Source organism: Harpia harpyja, chromosome 22 (genome assembly GCF_026419915.1).
Source record: "Harpia harpyja isolate bHarHar1 chromosome 22, bHarHar1 primary haplotype, whole genome shotgun sequence".
In the NCBI taxonomy this organism is placed as follows: domain Eukaryota; kingdom Metazoa; phylum Chordata; class Aves; order Accipitriformes; family Accipitridae; genus Harpia; species Harpia harpyja.
The window spans coordinates 1,237,310-1,257,819 of NC_068961.1; the positions used below are offsets into that span (position 1 = coordinate 1,237,310).

General features: G+C 41.2%; 1 protein-coding gene across 1 annotated transcript in view; it reads right to left on the reverse strand.

The window, feature by feature from the left end:
* Positions 1–505: 505 nt before the first annotated feature.
* BMX (BMX non-receptor tyrosine kinase) overlaps positions 506–20,510 on the reverse strand; it is a 39,062-nt gene continuing 19,057 nt past the window's right edge. The window contains exons 7-19 of the mRNA XM_052774125.1: positions 17,956–18,134; positions 15,882–15,944; positions 14,811–14,870; positions 13,985–14,039; positions 12,295–12,374; positions 11,510–11,637; positions 11,023–11,097; positions 10,118–10,289; positions 8,977–9,193; positions 7,227–7,291; positions 4,622–4,740; positions 2,528–2,685; positions 506–1,525 (exon numbers count right to left, since the gene is read on the reverse strand). Of these exons, the coding sequence (XP_052630085.1) occupies positions 1,451–1,525; positions 2,528–2,685; positions 4,622–4,740; positions 7,227–7,291; positions 8,977–9,193; positions 10,118–10,289; positions 11,023–11,097; positions 11,510–11,637; positions 12,295–12,374; positions 13,985–14,039; positions 14,811–14,870; positions 15,882–15,944; positions 17,956–18,134 (1,446 nt within the window). The 3' untranslated portion in view covers positions 506–1,450. The remainder of the gene's footprint in view (positions 1,526–2,527; positions 2,686–4,621; positions 4,741–7,226; positions 7,292–8,976; positions 9,194–10,117; positions 10,290–11,022; positions 11,098–11,509; positions 11,638–12,294; positions 12,375–13,984; positions 14,040–14,810; positions 14,871–15,881; positions 15,945–17,955; positions 18,135–20,510) is intronic.

Below are 20,510 nucleotides of genomic sequence, written 5' to 3' on the forward strand. Positions count from 1 at the left end.
CGTGCAGCCTCCCACGGCCCCCCACGCCCCTGTCGATCCCCGCAGTCATTTGCACGTCCCCAAATTCTGCTTTCCCTTAAACACGCGCAGCCCCCCACGTAGACGGGGATGCGCTCTGCTAGCCAGCTTCCAGCGCTGGGACCAGGCAACGCCGGCAAGCCCAGGCGCCAGAGCCTCTGGCTGGCCAGACACCTCTGGTTTTTTCTCTCCTCTCCTCTCCTCTCCCCACACATCTGCACCCTGCGTTTCTTGCTCGTTAGGTTCAGGGGAGCTCCGACTGGAGCTGCGGGGGGGTCCCTGCTAGGGCTGGGCCAGCTCCACCAGGGAAAGGGTAAGCAGAAGTCACTTGGGCTCTTCGAGGCATCGCACACCGAACTAGCTCAAATATCAGGAGAGAGGAGAGGACTTTTTCAGACCTTACTTTATTTTTAAATCCTTTTATTTTATACATATTAGATCAGCGTTTTACAAATGTCGGTGTCTAAGTTTAGACACCTCTGTTATAGTTACGTAGCTTCAGATGTATTTGGTATCTCTGGAATTACTGAAGTTAGCACTAATTTGTGTGGTGCTATGCACATTTGAAAGTTAACACTCTTATTTAAGTGGTAACATCAGGAGCCAAATTCCAGTTCCTGAGTAGTAAAACATTAGGCTAAGCAATTATATTTATAGCATTTTCAGTTCTCTTCAGGTTTTATAGAGATCAGCAAATTTACCATTCACTATTGCAATGACTATGGAATTCTGCATAAAACTTTTTTGCTCTCTATTTTTACCTGTAGCAGGAAGCAATAACACTCTAGTAAACACCTCATATGTTGCTAAGTTGCAAATATCTTAGATATGTAGCTTAGAATAAATTCCAAATCAAATGTACACCCCGAGGGCTGAAACTGAAGTCAATAGTACTGGTAAGCAAACTGATATAATATTTTAGCAGTAGTCATTTCTAAGCAATTGAAAGCGAGACTATAACTATTTATGTTGCTGTCACTTGCAGCAGTTCTAAATTTGACTTCAGGCATCAGCTTCAAGTGATTATAAAGAAAAACCACATTCAGATGAGTTATGATAATCAGAAAACCTAACAAGCATATATTTCCCTGTTTACATTTCCAGTTAAGGCCAAATAATGACAGCTTGGAAGCACTGAAGGAGTGTACACAATTGGTATATAGCTCTCAGTGTCTGAGAAGTCTTTTGAGACAATGCTAACAAAATGAATTATATTCTTCCACAGTATCCTTCCAAATTCTGTCACCCACAGAGTGTCACAAAAGCTTTCTCCATACGCTTCTTGGTCAACTCCCTGATTAAATGAGAACACCACCAATATACAGAACAATAGGGGTGGCTAATGTCAGGCAGATTTCAGATTTAGCTCTCGTACAGAAGACCAGTGATATGGAACCAGTATGCATAGTCATCTGTTTCTGAATCTTCTTTTTCAAGCTCTGTTGTCTTCTGTCAGTGCCTCGAAAAATGATAAGAGCTGGTAAAAGGCAGGGCGCTTTTCTGGTAGCTAAATGAAGCAAAGATGATGGGTATGGTTATTTAATTTTGAAATAATTCAGGAACTGTAATTTGCATTAGTTTTTCTTTATTTTAGCATGCAGAAATTTGTAGAGACAGTGATTATGAGGTAAATTAAAGTTACTTTTTATATCTTATGTTGTGATAGTTTAATCTTCTTTCTTTGCATTAACATGTTCTCAAATATAAGTTATTTTTCTAATTTTTCTGACAATTATATTAAAAAAAAAAATCCCAAACATCACTGTCATTTCACGGTATCACCGATAATGTGCCAAACAGTTCTTTGTTGCTCATGAGAAACAAGTCATGGTCCACAAAGAGCTGACTAAAATTTAGATGAAGAGGAACAATAAATCAGGATAATTCTTGGCACAGAAGATGCAGATCTCTCAAAATAAAATGAGCATGATCAGCATTTGACTTAAAACTCCTAGAAGACTCACAGATGGGGTAACACATCCCTGTCATTCTAAGGGTGGGGTTATTTCACACAACTTTAGCTGTCTAAAAAGGTAGAGGTCTCATCTACATTTGCTGTTTAAGATCTCTGTATAGGAAAGCAGGTATGTTTTATTCTGTGGTAGCTAAGATAGAAAGGAGAAATGACCATGGAGAGGTACCACTAATGGTCCTGTAATCAATCATGGAAGAAATTCAGACAATCGGCTTAGCTCACCACCCAAATTTTAAACCATTAAAATTTGCTGAGAAGAATCTCACCTTGTGTATTATGTTGATGTTGAAGGTATTTTACTGTTATTTGCTTAAACACATGGTTCTGAAAAGAAGGGAGCCAATCTTCCTTTATGCCCTGTTTTCTGTACTGACAATGTCCTGAACTAGACTGCTGTATAGAATGTACTACATACAAGCAATGGCTTTTATAAGGGATATTTTCCACTATGAACACTAATTCAGCTATCAACAGGGACTCCTACTGATTCCTGTTATTTTGTTTTCTCCAGTTTGTGTGTGCAGACATACATACCTCATGCCAGCAGTTGTACATTATCTGGTAGATGATGTCTGAAGCCAGTTGTGGTCTATAAAGTCTGTATCCTTGAGAAACTTTCTCAATCACCTGCATGTTATCATAAAGCTCATAGGGCTGCTTTCCCAAAGTGAACACCTCCCACATTAAAATACCTGCAGAAATATTCATGGCAGTGGAAGGCAAGAAATGAAAGGCAAGAAATGCAAGATAACTCCTTTTTCCCAGAACAAGACACACATGCAACATATAACCGATCAGACTCTTTACAGAGAATATTGTCCAAAAAAAAGTATGGAGATGACTGACAAGTGTGATTCTGTACCAAAATATAAAACAACTTCTACTGCAGAAGGTAAAGTTAGACCATAAAGCTAGTTATAAAATATATTTAGTGTGGACAATGATGGAGAAAACACAAAACATAGCTATCAGTGGACCAAATTTTTTACAAAATACATACAAACATCCCCTTATATATGTGTGTGTGTGTACACAAAGACAGGGAAGGAAAAACAAAATGACAGCTATAGGTACCTATGTTTTTATAGAATAATAAGAAAATTTTTACTGATTTTTTTAAGAGAGTAGGACATACACTCCTTTAGTATCAGAAAGGTTTCTGAATACTTTCTACTGTCAGCTACACATACCTATAAAAACTGGATTATACTGAAACAATAGAAACGCTGGATAATATAATCATTAGTTCATAATGATAGCTTTGCAAAAACCAGTTTTTCTTGTAACTGAACATATGTGATAATTATGCCAACCATAAAGTAAAAAAAAATTGTGAAATATTTATTTCACAGTGATATATAATACTGGCAGTAATGATTTTTTTTTTTCCCCAAAAGAAATTTATTGGATCTTTGACTTCCCTCCAGCTTCAAAGACTGGAGCATTGTAGTGTCGCAGCGAGATCAGAATAAAATGGTACCTGAATCCCAGCTTTCCCTGATGAGAACATTAAAAAAACAAGATTATTTGTTCTCTGACATCTGCTTTTGGGATATGAATACATCAGTTCAGTTCTTTAGCCCTTTAAAGACTCATTAGTAAAAACCAACCAAACAAGAACTGACAGATCCCACTCTCCCCTTGCTTCCACTGCATCGACAGATAGTGTTAAAATGAGAAAACACCTTCTATGGAAAAATAATGTTTCTCATTGAAGTTAAAGCCAATATTGAAGTTAACGACAATAAATCCTGAAGCCAGCATTTCATTGATAAAATCAAAAAGAAAACATATCACCAGAAAATCCAGCTCCTGATGTAATCGTATATATTATAAACAACTTATAAAGGGCATGAATGAGCTGTTTCTCTCCCAGAGTCGTTAATATTAGTAGACTAGCTGAAGTTAAAGATAAGAAGAATCCCAGCATTTGGAAACACTTTCATCTGCTTTATTCATGATGATTCAATGTCAAGAACAGTGGGTTGCCCATCTTTCATCAACTTGACTACTGCCAAAACTTTCCTACTGGAGGAGCAAACCCATGTAAGTGGAATTTAAGCCCGTTCACAGAAGGTTCCCTTTCCTTTGACACCTTTTGCAGACTTTTAGAAACACTGAACAGACTCCAAGGATTTGTAAATCATAGCTTGAAAACCACTGAAGTAGAAGTTCAAATGTTTGAAATTCCTGGGTAGAAAGTGACTTGCAAACCATCTTATTTTTGCTGAGATACAGTCCCAGCTCACACAGACTCTCTTCCACAGCTGGCTTATGCACAGAGTCCACTCTGACCTCTGTGACTAACAGAAGAGCTTTTTTGACTTGGGCAGCACTGATTTATGGTCTAGTTACACCAACAGTTTAGTTTACCATATTAAACACATATAGAGCAAATGGGAAGCAAGCAGAGTTTCTATGTGCCTAAAAGAAAAACAGTAGGGCTAGAAAAAATCCAAAGAGGATAGGGCTTGGATGCATAAAAATATTAAACAAGAACATAAGCTGTAACTGCTTTTTACATTCCTTCAGTGTGTAAATGTCTAGCGTTCCTGCTTAGGAAGTTGAGGAAATCCAAAGGTAATGGCATATATGCATACATGTTTATATGTCAAATTCCATACATACCAAAGGCCCATACATCTGACTTGCTGCTAAATTTGGTGTAATGAAAAACTTCTGGTGCTGACCACTTCAATGGAAACTTGCTTCCTAGTGAACTTGTATAAAGGTCATCCAGAACATACCTACAAGGCAAGAACCAAACTGTGAGAGACTGAAAGTGTTAATGTCTCCAACATCGTGGCGGGGCAAGTTCTGCCGAACAACGAACGCTGCAGAGCAACAAACCGCAGGTGAGAAGCTGGCCAGCAACCGGGCACGGAGGCTGGACCGGGCTGGAGGGTGCGCGGTTCCGTGTCCCGCTGTGCTGAGCGGGGCAGCTCACCACCTACGGCCGGAGGTCACACAGCGTTTACGGGAGGAAGGGGCTCACGGCCGCCTGAGACACCCTTCGCGATGGCCACCACCCACGTCCACGACCATGTCCACATCACACATCCACATCCACGTCCATGTCCCACGTCCATGCCCATGTCCCACATCCACGTCCATGTCCCACGTCCATGTCCCACGTCCACGTCCCACGTCACACATCCACGTCCACGTCCACGTCCACACCCACATCCACGTCTACGTCCATGACCACGTCCACGTCCCACATCCACGTCTCACGTCTCACTTCCCACGCCCATGTCCACGCCCACATCCATGTCCACATCCACGTCCACGTCCGTCCCCCACCACCCCTGCTCCCAATGGCGCCCGCGCACACAGTCGAGAGCGATATACATCCTTATGGGCGGCGCGCAGAAGCCCAAGAGGGGCGTGATTGACATGAGAAAAGGTGGGAACTAGGCTATGAAAGATGCTGACACGAGAAGCCCTGCGTGCGTATCCACCCGAACTGGACCTGTAGGCTGGCTGGGCCAATGCTGGACGCAGGACTGGTTTTCTTCTTTCTTTCTTCTTTTTCATAATCCCCACACCTCATCCCTTTAGACATAAACTGTTGGCCCAGTCTGGGACTAGGAGTGGATCCAGCCACCCCTCAGCTTTTCTCTGAGAGGGAGTCTAGAAAGCAAGGGGGTCTGCTCTGAACCTGGGGACTCAACAGGAGGGCTCGCCTTATTCCCTGAATTGATATATATCGTTAGCACGTGTTATGCAGCTTACTGACATAGTTTCATACCAATTCCTGTTGTGAGAAACCCCACCACCTACTGTTATGCCTCCCAAGTTCAGGTTCCTTCTGCCATGAATAAAAAGTTTAACTGATTTTTTTGGTGTTGCTTCACCTTAATTTAGCCCGAGGGAATTCTGAACTCACCACGTCTCCTCCCTGGACTGTCCAGCATGGGTCGTGACACAAACTCGGTTGTGACCGAGTTACAGTGAAATACTGTTTACTGCTTCTTCACTGTACATCACAGGGTTCCCAAGAAAAGCCTGGGCAGAACCCCAAATTTCCAAAGGATACCTGATAGATGCATTAGCTATAATGTGTAGAACAGATCATTGCTATTAACAAACTAGAGAAATAATGCAGAATCATAGAAATGCCTGTTGTAAGGCTATCTAGCCCAGCCTCCTGCTCAAATAGGATTACTCCCACCATCAGATCAGGTCAGCCATGGCTCTGTGTAGCCAAGTCTTAAAAGCCTCCAAAGTCTGCAATCTCGTAGTCTCCCTGACCCACACATTTCACTGTTCCACCACCCTCCTGGGGAAACATCCTACTGTCCAGCCTGAACTTCCCAACCTGCAGTATGTGGCCGATATCCACTGCTAAAACCCTGGCACTGATAAGACTTATTTGGCTCCATCAGCTTTGTAACTGTAAGTAGCTATAGGCAGCTTTTAGATCCCCTCTTAGCCTCCTCTTCACCAGACTAAGCAGCCTGCTGCCTCAGCCTCTTCTCAGAGGATGTGTTCTCTAGGCTGCTCATCTTCTCCAACTTCTCTCTAGTAAGGCTGCTGATTGAGATGTTTGGCCCCCAAATTAGGTGAAAATCTTGTACACAAAGTAAACGCTGAGATTTCGTGAAGAACTGCAGCCCAGGGAAGGACCCACGCTGGAGAAGTTGGTGGAGGACCGTCTCCCGCGGGAGACACCCCACGGCGGAGCAGGAGCGAGTGCGGAGGAGTCCTCCTCCCCCTGAGGAGGAAGGAGCGGCAGAGACCAGGTATGGCGGACTGACCCCATCCCCTGTTCCCCTGCGCCGCCGGGGGGAGGAGGGAGAGAGAACCGGGAGTGGGGCTGGGGGGGAAGGAGGGAGGGATGGGGGGAAGGCGTTCTCAGGTCGGGTTTTGTTTCTCATTACCCTACTCTGATTTGATTGCTAATAAACCAAACTGATTTCCCCAAGTCGAGTCTGGTTTGCCTGTGATGGTAACTGGCGAGTGATCTCTCCCCGTCCTTATCTCGACCCACGAGCTTTTCGTTATATTTTCTCTCCCCTGTCCAGCTGAGGGGGGAGTGACAGAGTGGCTTTGGTGGGCACCTGGCACCCAGCCAGGGTCAGCCCACCACAGGTCATTAATGGACAGGAGACACAAAGAGCTGTATCTGTGGCTTAACTTTCCGAACAGCCAGTTGCTAGCTGATAGATGCCAGTAAACTATATGTACACTAACATCATAGCTTCACAAGGATCCCAATTCTTTTACTTACCTAGTCATCCCAAAATCAGATACTTTCACAGTAAGATTGCTGTCAACCAAACAGTTCCTAGCAGCCTTTAGTAGAGAAATGAGAAAAGGGGTGAGTGGAAAAAATACAAAGAGGAGGAAATAATGTCATGTCTTGATAATTTGCTAATAATAATTTCTATCCTCTAGCATTTCAATAGATAATGACATTCTTTGATTGAAGCAATTAAGTTTGGAACTGCAAGGGAACAGTAAGTAGCTCTTTTATTTAACTTTTTGACTATTGATTGAAAAACTTTCTTTACCCTTATCACAGCTTTACAAATAAGGACATTGAGGGATGAGGAAACAGAGCTGAGAAACCCACATTCACCTAGAGAAACAGCAACAGAGCCAGAAACTAAACCCTGTCTTTCAAATGGTGTCCCACTCCAGGGTCCTTTTCAGTAGTCTCAGAATTTACCAAGGCATCAAAATGTGAAAAACATTGATTGGCTTATTTGCAATGCACTATAAACAGTGGAGCAATGAAAGGTGATTTAAAGAGCTTGATTTATAAAAAGTTCAGTATAAGCCTAGTTCTGCAAATGATCACTTGAGAACATTTATCTAAGGCTGTATTCTCTGCCTGCATGCTTATTAATTTCTGTGATACAGTTTGCATCTACAGTTTTCAACCTGAAATCAAGCTTGTTTTATCTCTGTTTTCCCATGGTGCACAGCCATATATTTATATTTACAGCTTAAACTCTGCTACTTAAGTTGTCTGATATTCCTGATTTCCAAATCAGGGTTTGAAAATTGGTGAGGTATGGCTTTAACAACTTTGTTTACACATAAAGACAATTCTTTGAAAGCATCAACAAGACATTTAAAATGCTACCTGGGGAGACTGCACCCCTATTGGAAAATTAAGCAAGTCTGTGACATAAATTGTTACAAATCTTCCAACGTATTTTTGTCTAGAGTTAGAAGGCTAAATACTGCTACTGACTCTGAAGTACAATGCACCAGAAATTTGGCTAGGTTCAGTTTTAATAGGCCAATAAAATAACAGCTTATTTTCCCAAAGCCAGCATACTTGAAAGCTAAGTTTTGCATAAACTTTCGGTCCAACTCCTTGAAAGGTCTGATCCCTTCATCGAAAGCAACTTGAAATACTTGCTTGAAAACTGGCAGATAAATGTATTTAAAAGAGCTAAGTAGATGCAGACTTTCAAGTTCTGCTCCTGCTTGCAATGCACCAGAGTAAATTCCAGTTTATCCTAGTAGTGTTCACACTCGTTTTATGAGAGAAGTAGTTCCCAATTAGATAAATCCCTAACTCATCAAAAAACAATCTAAGTGACCCAAATCTTTAATGTTGCACCGCTTTCTCCTGGAGGACTGCAGCGTCATCGGACAGAACCCTTTACTTCAGTGGACCAATTTTACAATTGGATGTCTGTGCTGCCAAGCGGCGCATAAATCCTTGAGGCTAGAGCCCATAACTGCAGGCAGCAGGGTATGCAGTGCTGTAGACCTGTCAGCTCAGCTCTGAAGCAGAGCAAATTAGCTTGTGGGCAGTGCCGTTTACCTACGGCTCCAGTGCTGCTGGCCCAGGGCTGCGTCGTATTGAGCCGGTGGGGTGTCTCTGTTCAGGGGACCACAGTGCCTGCTGGGGCGAGCGCCAACAGAGCCGGGGGCTGTGGGTGATCCTGAGGGGCAGGACTGCCGAGTGTTACGCCATCCCCCTGCCTTCCCTGTTCTGCTTCTCCCATAATATAGCTTACCAGATCTCTGTGTATGAACTGACAGCTCTCCAGAAATGCCATAGCATCACAGACATCGTAACATATTTCCAGAAGCTGAAGGGGTTGTAGTTCCTTCCCGTGACTCCTTAAGTAGCGAAGCAAACAGCCATTAGGCATGTATTCCGTCACTAGATAGATGGGATAGGATTTTGAGCATACACCGTACAGTCTAACAAGTTTGGGATGATTAAGTTTCCTGAAATAAATAGAAATAAAATAACCAAATAAATGGAGATTCTTGTGCATTTCTGTAAGTTTTTTTCTTCAAATATTAATACAACATAGTGAAAGAAATTATTGAGACTGTATACAGTCCCATCTCAGATTTCAAATATTCCTTTTCAAGAAGAACTGAGTGTCCTTCTGCTGAGTACTCTGAAATTCAGTATTGATGACAATCAAAAGACTCAGTATTGATGAAATGACAACTTCACAGTCAAAACCTGAAATAGGATTTAGCAGCACAAACATGCAACCTTACTGGTGGGAGAAAATAGATCTGAGTTGGTGGGGTGGACCTTAGACCTTAAGGTTTTCTACTAAAACCATGTTGCAAAATTTTCACATTGAGAATCCTGATCATCTCAGGTAGTTAACTGACAAGAATGTAGTGCATTCCTTCAGGATAAGAGATATATGAAATATTCTTGAATTCATATGCTTCATTTATCATCTCATGGAATTTCACTGGAAATTATAACATCCTTACCTCTTCAGAGTCAGAGACTAAAACTTCAAGTCTCATGTTCATATTTCTGGCATTTGTCAGTTGTTGATCTGTCTCTCATTCCTACCTGCAGGATGGCAGGAACAGCTTTCTAACTGTTTCTGTATAAATGCTAATGAAGCAGAGTTTTAAGTGACATATGTGGAACCTCTGAAGTTGTGGAAGATAAGTTAATTGAAAACTTCGTAGATGACAGTATCAATCTTTGTGAAGTTCTTTTGGTAATACCTCAAATATCCCATATGGCTAACTATTTAGCTTCTGCCTAATGTACTCAACACTACTTAATGCTATTTTTAAGAGGAAATTCTCTTTCCTGTGTGTGCTATACATTAGTGATTAATGTTTGGAGAGATCATTATTTCCAAATAATTAAGCAATGCCATAGCTTACATCATGGTCTGAGCTTCTTCTATGAATTCATCTTCTGACATCGCTCCCTCTTTAATCATCTTTATGGCCACATCATATTGTCCCTTCCACTTTCCCAGATGCACCACTCCAAACTGACCACTCCCTAGCTCTCTCAACAGGACAATTTCTTCTCGTTTCAGCTCCCAGATTCCTAGTGGGACAAAAGAAATTCCTTTAGCAAAAAAAATGGACAAATGCAAGCATGGTATCCCCCATATACAATGCTGTTGTTTTCTGTGTAGGGTTGCAGAACCATGCAGCACTGAAGCAACATACCTGTCTCTCAGCTTTGTGTTTGAGTTATGGAAGGAGATTACACTTCCTACAAATGTTGCTTGCTACTGCTTAGGTTTAAGCTTTATAAGTAGATTTGAGAAAGGTTTATGCATCAAATTATGATATATTTTCATGGAGGAGATTGGAGAACAAGTATTACTGTGCCAGGTAATGTCGCAAAGGGAAAGAATGGCCATGGCTCAGATGTGTTGGGGAAAGAAGCATGCAAGGTCTCGCACAGTTGATATAAGACCTGACATAAAATGCCTTAACAAGGGCACAACATGAAAGTTGATATAAAATGCCTTTGCATTCATGTTGCTCTGGATGTAGACTAGATGCACTTGTAGGAACGGATACCCTATTTCATAGAACCATAAAGTCTCAATGCTACACTGGACTAGAAGAAACTACAGAAGAAGATATTGACTGAAAGATCATCCTTCCCAAATTCTTACATTGCCTCCTGCACGGACGAGCAGAAATGGCCACCAAACAAAGATTCTGTAACCTCCTGCAAGTCTGAAAGCAGTAACAGTCATGAATTTCTGGTTATTCTTGGTGGCCAAGACTGACACCAGTTTCAAAAAGGAAAGTTATATTCATACCATTTCCTAATGAAGCTGTGGATGGAACTTTATTTACTTGTGTAGACACTGCATGCCGGAGCCTTGTCACCATACCTACAAAGAAAACCTGTTAAAGGTCACAATATATACACAAGTCTTCTGAAATCAAAGAAAATACAGGGAAACTAATACCTCCCTCTCCCTGCTATATTACAACCATCCAGGTAATGACAGATATTCAATATTCAGCAGCTGCTGCATCAGTTCACAAGATTGAAATTTTTCTGTGCTTAAGGGCTGGTCCAGCAGAGGAATTGCAAGAAGAGGTAGTATAATACCCAAAAAGCACTCTACAGCAAAAGAAAACAACTGTATTGATTGCGAAAATATTAGATCAAGTTCCACCCAAACTCTCCCAAAAGATGTTTCAATAGAGTATTCAGTATTGGAAAAGATTCACCATAATGCTGAGAAGTCCAGAAGCCTAAGCCAAAGCCAATCAAATAGAAAGAGCATATAGGATTACCGGCTGAGTTGTGCTGATGGTAGTGTATAAGCTTGGGAATTGATTCAAAACAATATTTTTCAGAGAGGTAATACTTGTTCTCAGGGGTTTTGTGTACATGGTAATGTTTGACTGTTCCTTTTTTACTTCTGAAAAACATCACAAAGTGCACTACATGTCAAAGCCTGGCGAAGTGCCTTCCAGCCCATACATTAATAGATTGGTTAGTTGCTGAATGAACTGCAACACTCCTGCTGGGCAAATAACAAAACAGGTAGTAGATGTCACCAGGAAGACTGTTACATTTGCCTCAGTCTGCTTTTGCCCTCTTAACACCTGCTGGCTATGTAGCACAGGCTCCTCGCACTTTGGAGACTTCTGCTGCACACTCTAATGTAGTCTGATGGTTAGTACTCATCTCCCAATGGTTACATCTAGAGCAAAAGACTTTCATATACTGCCCTTGCAATGGTTCTACATCTAATTTTGAACACCTTAGCTTCCCCTTCTCCTTCCCCCTTCCCCTTCCCATTACCCTTCCCTTCCTTCCTTCTCTCTCTCTCGACCCCGCTGTTCCCCTAGATTATGTGCCTGCTGTGTGCCTATGTTTAGATGAGACAATTCTGGACCTCCGCTCCCCCGTTCAGGGAGGCACTGTCATGTATGAATTCAAATAACTAATACAACCTGAACGTGCCTGAGGTTCACCTTTAACACAATGTAGAGATTTTGTTGTTGACCAGTCACACCAAGCAGCATGCCCATAGCGCACTCATAGAAATGGTACATATTCTTTGGATACTCACTCAGGAACCTTGCTGAATAGAGACACGGTATACATTCCTGCTTGGCTAGATTTCCGAACCACAAAAGCACCTTCCTTCCCCTAATTAAAAAAAAAAAAAAAATTCACAAGGAACAATGAGGTTGGGATTCATTTCAATGAACTTTAGGCTTTTACACTGTAATGTCCACAAAGGAGAGAAGGAGACATGACTCATCTGACCTCCTTTAAAGACTACATTAGGACAAGATGAATTATGCCTTAGAAATATTTATTTCTCTCCACTAAAAAGTGGGTCTAGGTAACTGTTTGTGGTATCCCACTGTAAATGTTTAAAGTTAGGTGAGTTGCACCCCAGCCCAGACATGAAGCAAGTAGTCTGCAATTTTGTTTTGGTGCACAGATACAGATTTCTAACTGGGGAGATGGAGAGTTGTTAAACCCATCTCCTTCCTCATGTACCCTCCAGAGGGGGTACGCATTGTAAGACTCAAACACTGCCACATACATCCCATCCGAATAAGAGCTCTGTCCACCACCCTTAGTTCCTTTACATAATGCATTAGACTGATTTATTTTCTATTGCCAAAGTATTTCTGAATTACTGAATAAATAGAAAGATTTTCACTGCACTCTATTATATTTGGACTATTTTTAGTCTTTATGTGGTACTCCAGTCCTAACTTTCCCTATACACTTCTACTTCTGTTAATGGTTTACCGTACTTGGCTGGAAATTCTGGTTTTCAGAGTTCATTTAACAGCGACACCTCTAATGTGCTAGGAATGACTATTGCAGGGAGGAAAGACGACATCTAGAACCTCACATACAGGCCAAGGTTCATTGCTGTGAAGTTCAAAGGAAACTTCACGTCCCCTTAAAGTTAGCTGCAGTCAGGAGTATCCAGCACCTTTTGGGACTGGGACAAAACCGCCTTTCTCCAGCGATTCGCCACACTTGAATTTCACCCCTGAACCTATGGTGCAGGTCTAAGGGAAAGGACACTGAGCCAAGGCTCCCAAAGGGTCGGGTTATATCAAAGTTGTTAGTGGCTGAGTACCAATAAGAATGGCTGTGAGAAGGCAGCAAGCCACAAGAGGAAAGCTTGTTTACACAGCACATTCAAGTGCAAAGCGTGGCTGAGGCTGGGTGTTCTCCAGAAAGGTACGTGGACATGTCCCTCTGCAGTCGTGTGCTGTAAAGACTGGTCCACATGACTAGTCCTATGGTGCTATCCATCCCTGCTCCTCGTCAGCTGCATCCAGCCAATGCTCAGTGGGCATAGCACTGAGTTTGCTCAGGGTTGTCTGGGTGAACTTCTTTTACTCCATGTTTGTGTGTTGTAAAACCATCACAGAGGATTCCTCTAGACTGACCTGCAGAAAGAGCCACAGTGGAGCAAACAACACAGGCCTAGAGGTAAAACCAAAAAGCAGAGCTGTGAGGGGAAATGCACTCAGTGTGGCTTTGTTCCAGGTATATTTTAGAGGTGCAGCATTTGTTCATTTATGTAGAAGAGCCATTAATGTATCCAGGCATTTTTGGAGATCTGTTTATCAATACCAGGTTAGCACAAGAGTTTCCAGCACTCTATAATACTACAGCTATTTGAAGAGCATCAGCATCCTCTAGCTACACAGTGTAGCAAAGACAACAGACACAGAAAAATTTCCATGGTTGTTCATATACAAGCGATAAAGGCTATGTACAACCTTCTGACGGAGCAGCTGCTCAGCCTGGGCACGGGAGATATTACCAGCATACCAACTGCAAAGAGAAATATCGGGCTTATTATTCACAGGCTGATTTCTGAATAAGGCACAGCAGACACACGAAAAATGCCAGACATTGTAAATATTTTCAAAGCTGCTTTTAAAAGCCAGAGAGTAGACTTGGGACTTGTCCTGCCTGTGTGATTTTAGGCCATGAGATAAAAGAGAAACCACTAGTTCCCATCTGCTTCCTCTCATCCATCCAGTGGGTCTCCTCCTGAAATATCTTGGCCCACTCTGTGACTCTGACTTTTTACAGTACATCCTTAGAGGAGGATCTGCTGCTCTAATGCTCTGCCAGGAGCTCTACCAGGAGTAGTTTGCTCTGTCTCCCGCAGACCATGACACAGCTGTCTCCCTAAAAGCTGGGAGGTGCATAATTCTCCTCTAACCTTGTCATAGTTGTCATAATATTTAAGTAAACTGAGAGGTCTCAAACGGAGGAAACAAGCCAAACATCCTATATCAGATCAGTTCAAGGAGCTCCAATGAAGCCTTTTTAATAGCAGTTCACTTCTATGAAGCATCCCTCTATTAGCATACTAGACTGATTTGTCTAAATGCCTTTTTTTGTCTGAAAACAAATACATTCATGCCTTTGGAAGTCTGGGGGCAGTGATGTTGCTGATGACAATATCTATAATTATTATCATTATTATGACAGCCATATGTATTGCTCTAGGTATAGTGAACATGTAAAGTGGAAAGACAATCTCTTGCCCAAAGAATCTTTTGATTCTCATGAAGACATATTCTGTATACTCACTCATGCTTAGCAATACTCTGCTCTTCTGCCAGTGTCTGTTCACTGACAGTGGAGTTGTCACTGCAAAGACAAAACAACACACTGAAACTGTGAAAAACTGGTTATGAAAAATACCTTCCTGGGGTTAAAAGTCATACTATATATATTTTTTGAGTAGTTATGCCATGGTTGAAGGTGGATATTTCAAAAAGTTGAGACATATTTAATTATCTGGATTTTTTCTGACTTGGTAAACACTTATACAACCTTTCCCCTCCACTGTGCAATGTGTTGGAAAACCAAATATTCTCTGTGCATGCTGTAACAGGCAATGAAACTACATATTCCTTTAGCGACCTTATGAAGAGATTGCATCTACCTTTTCAAAATTTACATGGGAGATTTCCAAAACTGCACAATCCTAGACTTCCCCAATAAATGTTCCTAGCACGACAGACAACAGGAGTTCATGTGGCAGAAAAAGAAGCCCCTAAAATAACCTCTTGTGCAGAAATAATAATGATTCTTATTTATTCTGTTTTTTACAGGATAATGTAAGAGTAGGGTTTTTTTTTAAGGAAACATCTGAATCTCGTCCTGTATGGTTTACTATGAGACAATCTGCTATGTTTCTGTCAGATTTTTGTTCAAATACTTAGGCATACGTTTAATGCTTACAATTTCATGTCATCTTACTAAAAAGGAAAAGATGGGTGTGATGTATCACTTTGACAGACCTGGATTCCCTTTACCTTGTACAGGACTACTCACATACACACAAAGGCACAAGAGCGCTAGCAAGGCTGCTTTAGTGCTGAAATAAGAGTACACAGACTGTAATCCCAGGGTCACTGAAGACAGTGGCAAAACCCTATTGATTTAAATGAAACCAGGATTTTCAGCTGATGTTTTTTGCATTAATGTATGAGTCAAGAAGAAAAATTGTATCTGATTCTATACCTTTCAGGAAACGTTATGCTTAGTACTCAGAAAGTTATTTCAAAAGAAAAATATTCCAGAAATAATCTGCCTAATCTTTACTAGAGTTGTGAGGAAAACATTTAAGCAGTGGATGGCTGCATATTGATTCACCTTGGCTCATCAACATCCAGAGATAACTTTCTCAAGTAAGCACTTGGTATGAAACCTTCATTCCTGCAAAATAAACAGTTCAGAGTTTAGCTATTGTACATGACTGCATCTTAAATTTGGTCACTTAAAATAGGAAAAGGGATTAATCAAAAAGTCACTTTTTAGAATGCCACCAACAGAACTGCTCATGGTTAAAACATTTCTGCTTTTACTTACCATGTAGAAAAACACAGAAGTAAATTGTTTTAGAAAAATACATTTCGATGAAGTACTCTTTGCTAGTCATTGAAATGGATTCTTCCTCAGGGATTGGATTCATCATATGGAATATTGGAGCAGCTGTTCAACAATTTCATTACATGCCACCTCAGTTGCTGTGATGAAGGATGCCAGTGACTAATGAGTGCCAGCAGAGTATCCAAGGTCGAACGCAGAAAGTCAATAGGTAGGCTCAGCACTCTTCCTGACACAATGCCAGACGCAACTGAGAAGTTAAGCTAAGTGAATATGGACAGCTGAGCTACCACTTAAAGCAGCTGGCGGCATGGCATGATGGACCCAAGTTATGGGGGCCAACAGGCATCTATAGTTGTAAGGAGGTGGGCTGTATGCTGTGTCCGTCAGAAGGATAAATAGGGGGAATAAATTGTATATTTGAATATGGATGGACACAGAAAGGAAGAGTTTCTTTAACACAGATCTCAGTAGAGCGAGAAAAAGACTAAGAGTGTATGAAAACAGGTGAAACAGGTAACTCCTGATGTTTGTTCCTACTACATTCAAGAAAACAAGATCTTCAATTTTTTTCAAGCAGAATTTGAAGGGTTTGTTATGATATATATGTGACTTGTCCTTACAGAATCAATACTGCAAAAGTCTCAGTTTCTCAAGGCAGAGAAAAAACTGTAAATGTCCCCCCTTTTTCTTGATCTCTCTCTGCTCCTTCATTTACCTTAGAGCCTTCTACTCAGGCTCTATAAGCAGAGCTGCCTGTCTCATATGTTTTTACATAGCCATAAACAGTCCAGGGAAAGCATTTAAGAACATATCCGAGCTTACTAATTTATTATTGTCTTTGAGTTTCCGGGGTTGTGTGCTGCTTTCTTCGTCCAGAGCAGTATGCCAATCCTGTGAGTCACGAAGTGCAGACACTTAACCTTAAGTTAAGGTTGCTTTATTTGTTGGTTTTCTTGCAGTTGTACACTTAATCAGTGAATTATGAGTGGATCAAGTAATTTCATTCTGTTCCAAACCAGTTTGGGCATCCCCTAGCTCAAAATCCTTCCCTTCCACATTTCTGTCATGTACTTAAAATCAAACTGAGCTACTATCCATCATGAGACAGACAAGGAATCTTATCTCTTCCAGGCAGCTCCTGTTTGCTGCACTGCGTTTGTTTCCAGTGTACTCCTAAAGCTGTTTCTCATTTAATAACTCGAGAAGAGATGCTCTTTTCTGCCCCAGCTGGATGTTAATGAAAAATATCTTATTTTCAGTGGCTGAAGGGAATTCTTCCACTTGTGAACTTCAAAGAGAATAATTAAACCCTGTGCAGGATAGGCATGCCCTGTCTTTGTGGAAAAGTATTGCTAAAGCTGGAGAGAGACTGAAGTGATAAGTGATTCGTGCCTCAGCAGTTCTCGCTGGCCTCCTGTGCTGTCACTGACATGCAATAGTAATGGCGTTGGTTTAAAGACGGTGTGTGCATAAAATAGAGGCAACATTTGTGAGGAGAGATTTTATCTTTTTATTCACTTAAACTAAATAGTTGGAAAAAAATGGATAGCTTCTGTGTACACAAGCCCTTCTTCAGGCACATATCAAAATTAAGGCCACTGGATGCTATCTTAGCTAGTATAGTAGGCAGTGACTGTTATAAATCTTACTCAACCTGGCAGCCAAGGATGGTAATGAAAATGGACTTGTACAGAAGACAATTAAGCTTCTAGAGCAATGTTTAAAAGCTAACATAGACCCTGAAAGGTACCAGGACTGCCTGCAGTGTTGTCTATGAAGATGAGATATGTGGAAGACCATGGTCATGGAACAAAAGTATTCTGCAGGGCATACTTACCCTTCCAAATCCCTTACTTTCCACCAGTCAGAATCTTCCTCTTGCAGTACATAGTATTTATTGTTTCTGACAAGCTGGATAGCTGAATTTCCTTTGGGTTCATAGTTGCATTGGGCCACAGCCATGTTCAGGACTGACTTGTCTGATGATAGCACCTGAGGCAGACTTCTACGCTTCTGCTTTTGAAGACAGAGGAAATAAAATGGTAAGGAGATGCAACACAGGTGTCATGGTTTAACCCCAGCCAGCAACTAAGCACCACGCAGCTGCTCACTCACTCCTCCCTGCCCTTCCTGGTGGGATGGGGAGGAGAATCGAAAACAAGTAAAACTTGTGGGTTGACATAAGAACATTTTAATAATTGAAATAAAAAAGAAATAATAATAGTAGTAATGAAAAGGAAGATAACAAAAAGAGAGTGAAATATAACCCAAGAAGACAAGTGATGCATAATGCAATTGCTCACCACTCACTCACCAATGCCCACGTAGTTCCCGAGCAGCAATCCACCCCTCACCCCCAGCCAGCTCCCCCCAGTTTATATACTGGGCATGACATCACATGGTATGGAATATCCCTTTGGCCAGTTTGCGTCAGCTGCCCTGGCTGTGTCCCATCCTGACTTCTTGTGCCCCTCCAGCCTTCTTGCTGGCTGGGCATGAGAAGCTGAAAAATCCTTGACTTTGTATAAACACTACTTAGCAGCAACTGAAAACGCCAGTGTGTTATCAACATTCTTCTCACATTAAATCCAAAACATAACACTATAGCAGCTACTAGAAAGAAAATTAACTCTATCCCAGCCAAAAGCAGGACAACAGGGTACAGTAAGAAATAACACATGTACATGATCACTTATATCTTCAACATGTATAATGATATTAGTCAAATTAATCAAAGCTTAGAAGATGGGCACAGACAAGCAGCTTTTTCCTCATCCATTTAGAAGCACAGCCCAGATAGTGTTGTCCACATGACCAAATTATGCTTTACTATGACTACATGCAATGACGTCCAGTTGTATCAAAAGACCCCATCAGAGTATTATAAAATAACTTTTGTTTTTTGAACGGCTTTTGATCAGTAGTAATGTTACCATGAAGCACAACAAGCATTAGTCAATTGTTACTACTAATCACTGAAAGCAAAAAGCTATGCTAATTCTAAATCATTCCCTTTCCTTACCATGTTTTATTGATATTTCTCTGCTAAGCATGTTGGATATAAGGAATCCCACTCCCTGGTGCCCAACTTTCCCTGTGCAGAGTTAAACAAGTATAGGTATGTAACTATGGGATTCATTTTACCTAGCTTTGACTCGTGTCTTCGTGTGAAATATGTCATCCTACAGAAGTGTCTACCTCTCATCACTGATTGTTGAGGAGTCCTACATAAATGACTTGGATGAGAAGCCTGGCATTAAAGTTAGGTGACATCATTCAAATCATGGGCAAAAGAGCATCTAAAATTAAGGCACTGAAATTAATTTAGAAATCAGGGAAATGTCATAACTGAGAAAATCTAGACATCACAATTCTTTAAGAGCAAACTACACTTGAAACACTGACAGCAAAGGATGAGGGAAAATAAGAAAGATTTAGGAGAAAAGGCTCCAAATGCCACCTATTTATTATTGAAAACCACTGTAATGCAATGCTAGGGAAGAATGCCAAGTGTCCTGAAGGAGGCTGTGATTCCTTCAAATCAAGTCCAAGTGACCATGGCATTGTGTGTTTGCTTGTTTTCTCTTTATTGACATTTCTTTAATTAATTTCAACAAGGAGAAACCAAAGAGCCAAGTGAATGCCTGATTAAGTCCACTGAGCCAGAAGACACACATGATCTCTTCCTGCAAACACACAAAGTCTCAACCTAATCTCAATAAGCTCCAGTGGAGATACTCATTCTTTAAAGGACTCACTCACAGCAGAGTCCTCTTCATTTGACTAGAAGTAGGTCTGTTACTCATCAAGTACTACCACTTGAACCCAGTAAGTGGTTCCTGTTGGTCATATCTGACTTCGGTGGAAAGGAGCTTATAGCTTGAGGGCCTGTGTTAGGCAGGATTCAAGTCTTAGAATTGCCTGTTTGCTTTGTAGAATAATGACAGAACTAGAGTTGCCTGCAGTTGTCAAACTGCAGTTGCAGTTGTTTTTCTGATGGAGAAAATTATAATACAGAGATTAAACTGTTTTGTCTTTAAAGCATCTAATGATGTTAGAGCAAGCTGATATTCAGTAAATGTGTTTATGAGCTGATGTCCACCTCTAACATTTGGACTTGGTAATTTTTGGAGATTAAATTGTTCTTTCTTAATTTCCTGTGTTTTGCTTGTGGAATGATCCGAGTGTCATCCTCTGATGGAGCTTTCATCTTTTTGTGTGAACAGAAGAAATTGCAAAACATTGGCCAAAGTAAATGGTACCAAGAATTATTATCATAGAAATGACTTTTGCTTCTTCCAACCTGCCAGGGAAAAGAACTAGCCAAAGATGAGCACATCAGATTTGTATCCCCTTGGGTTTCACTGCTGGATGTGTATTTGTCTGTTGCAA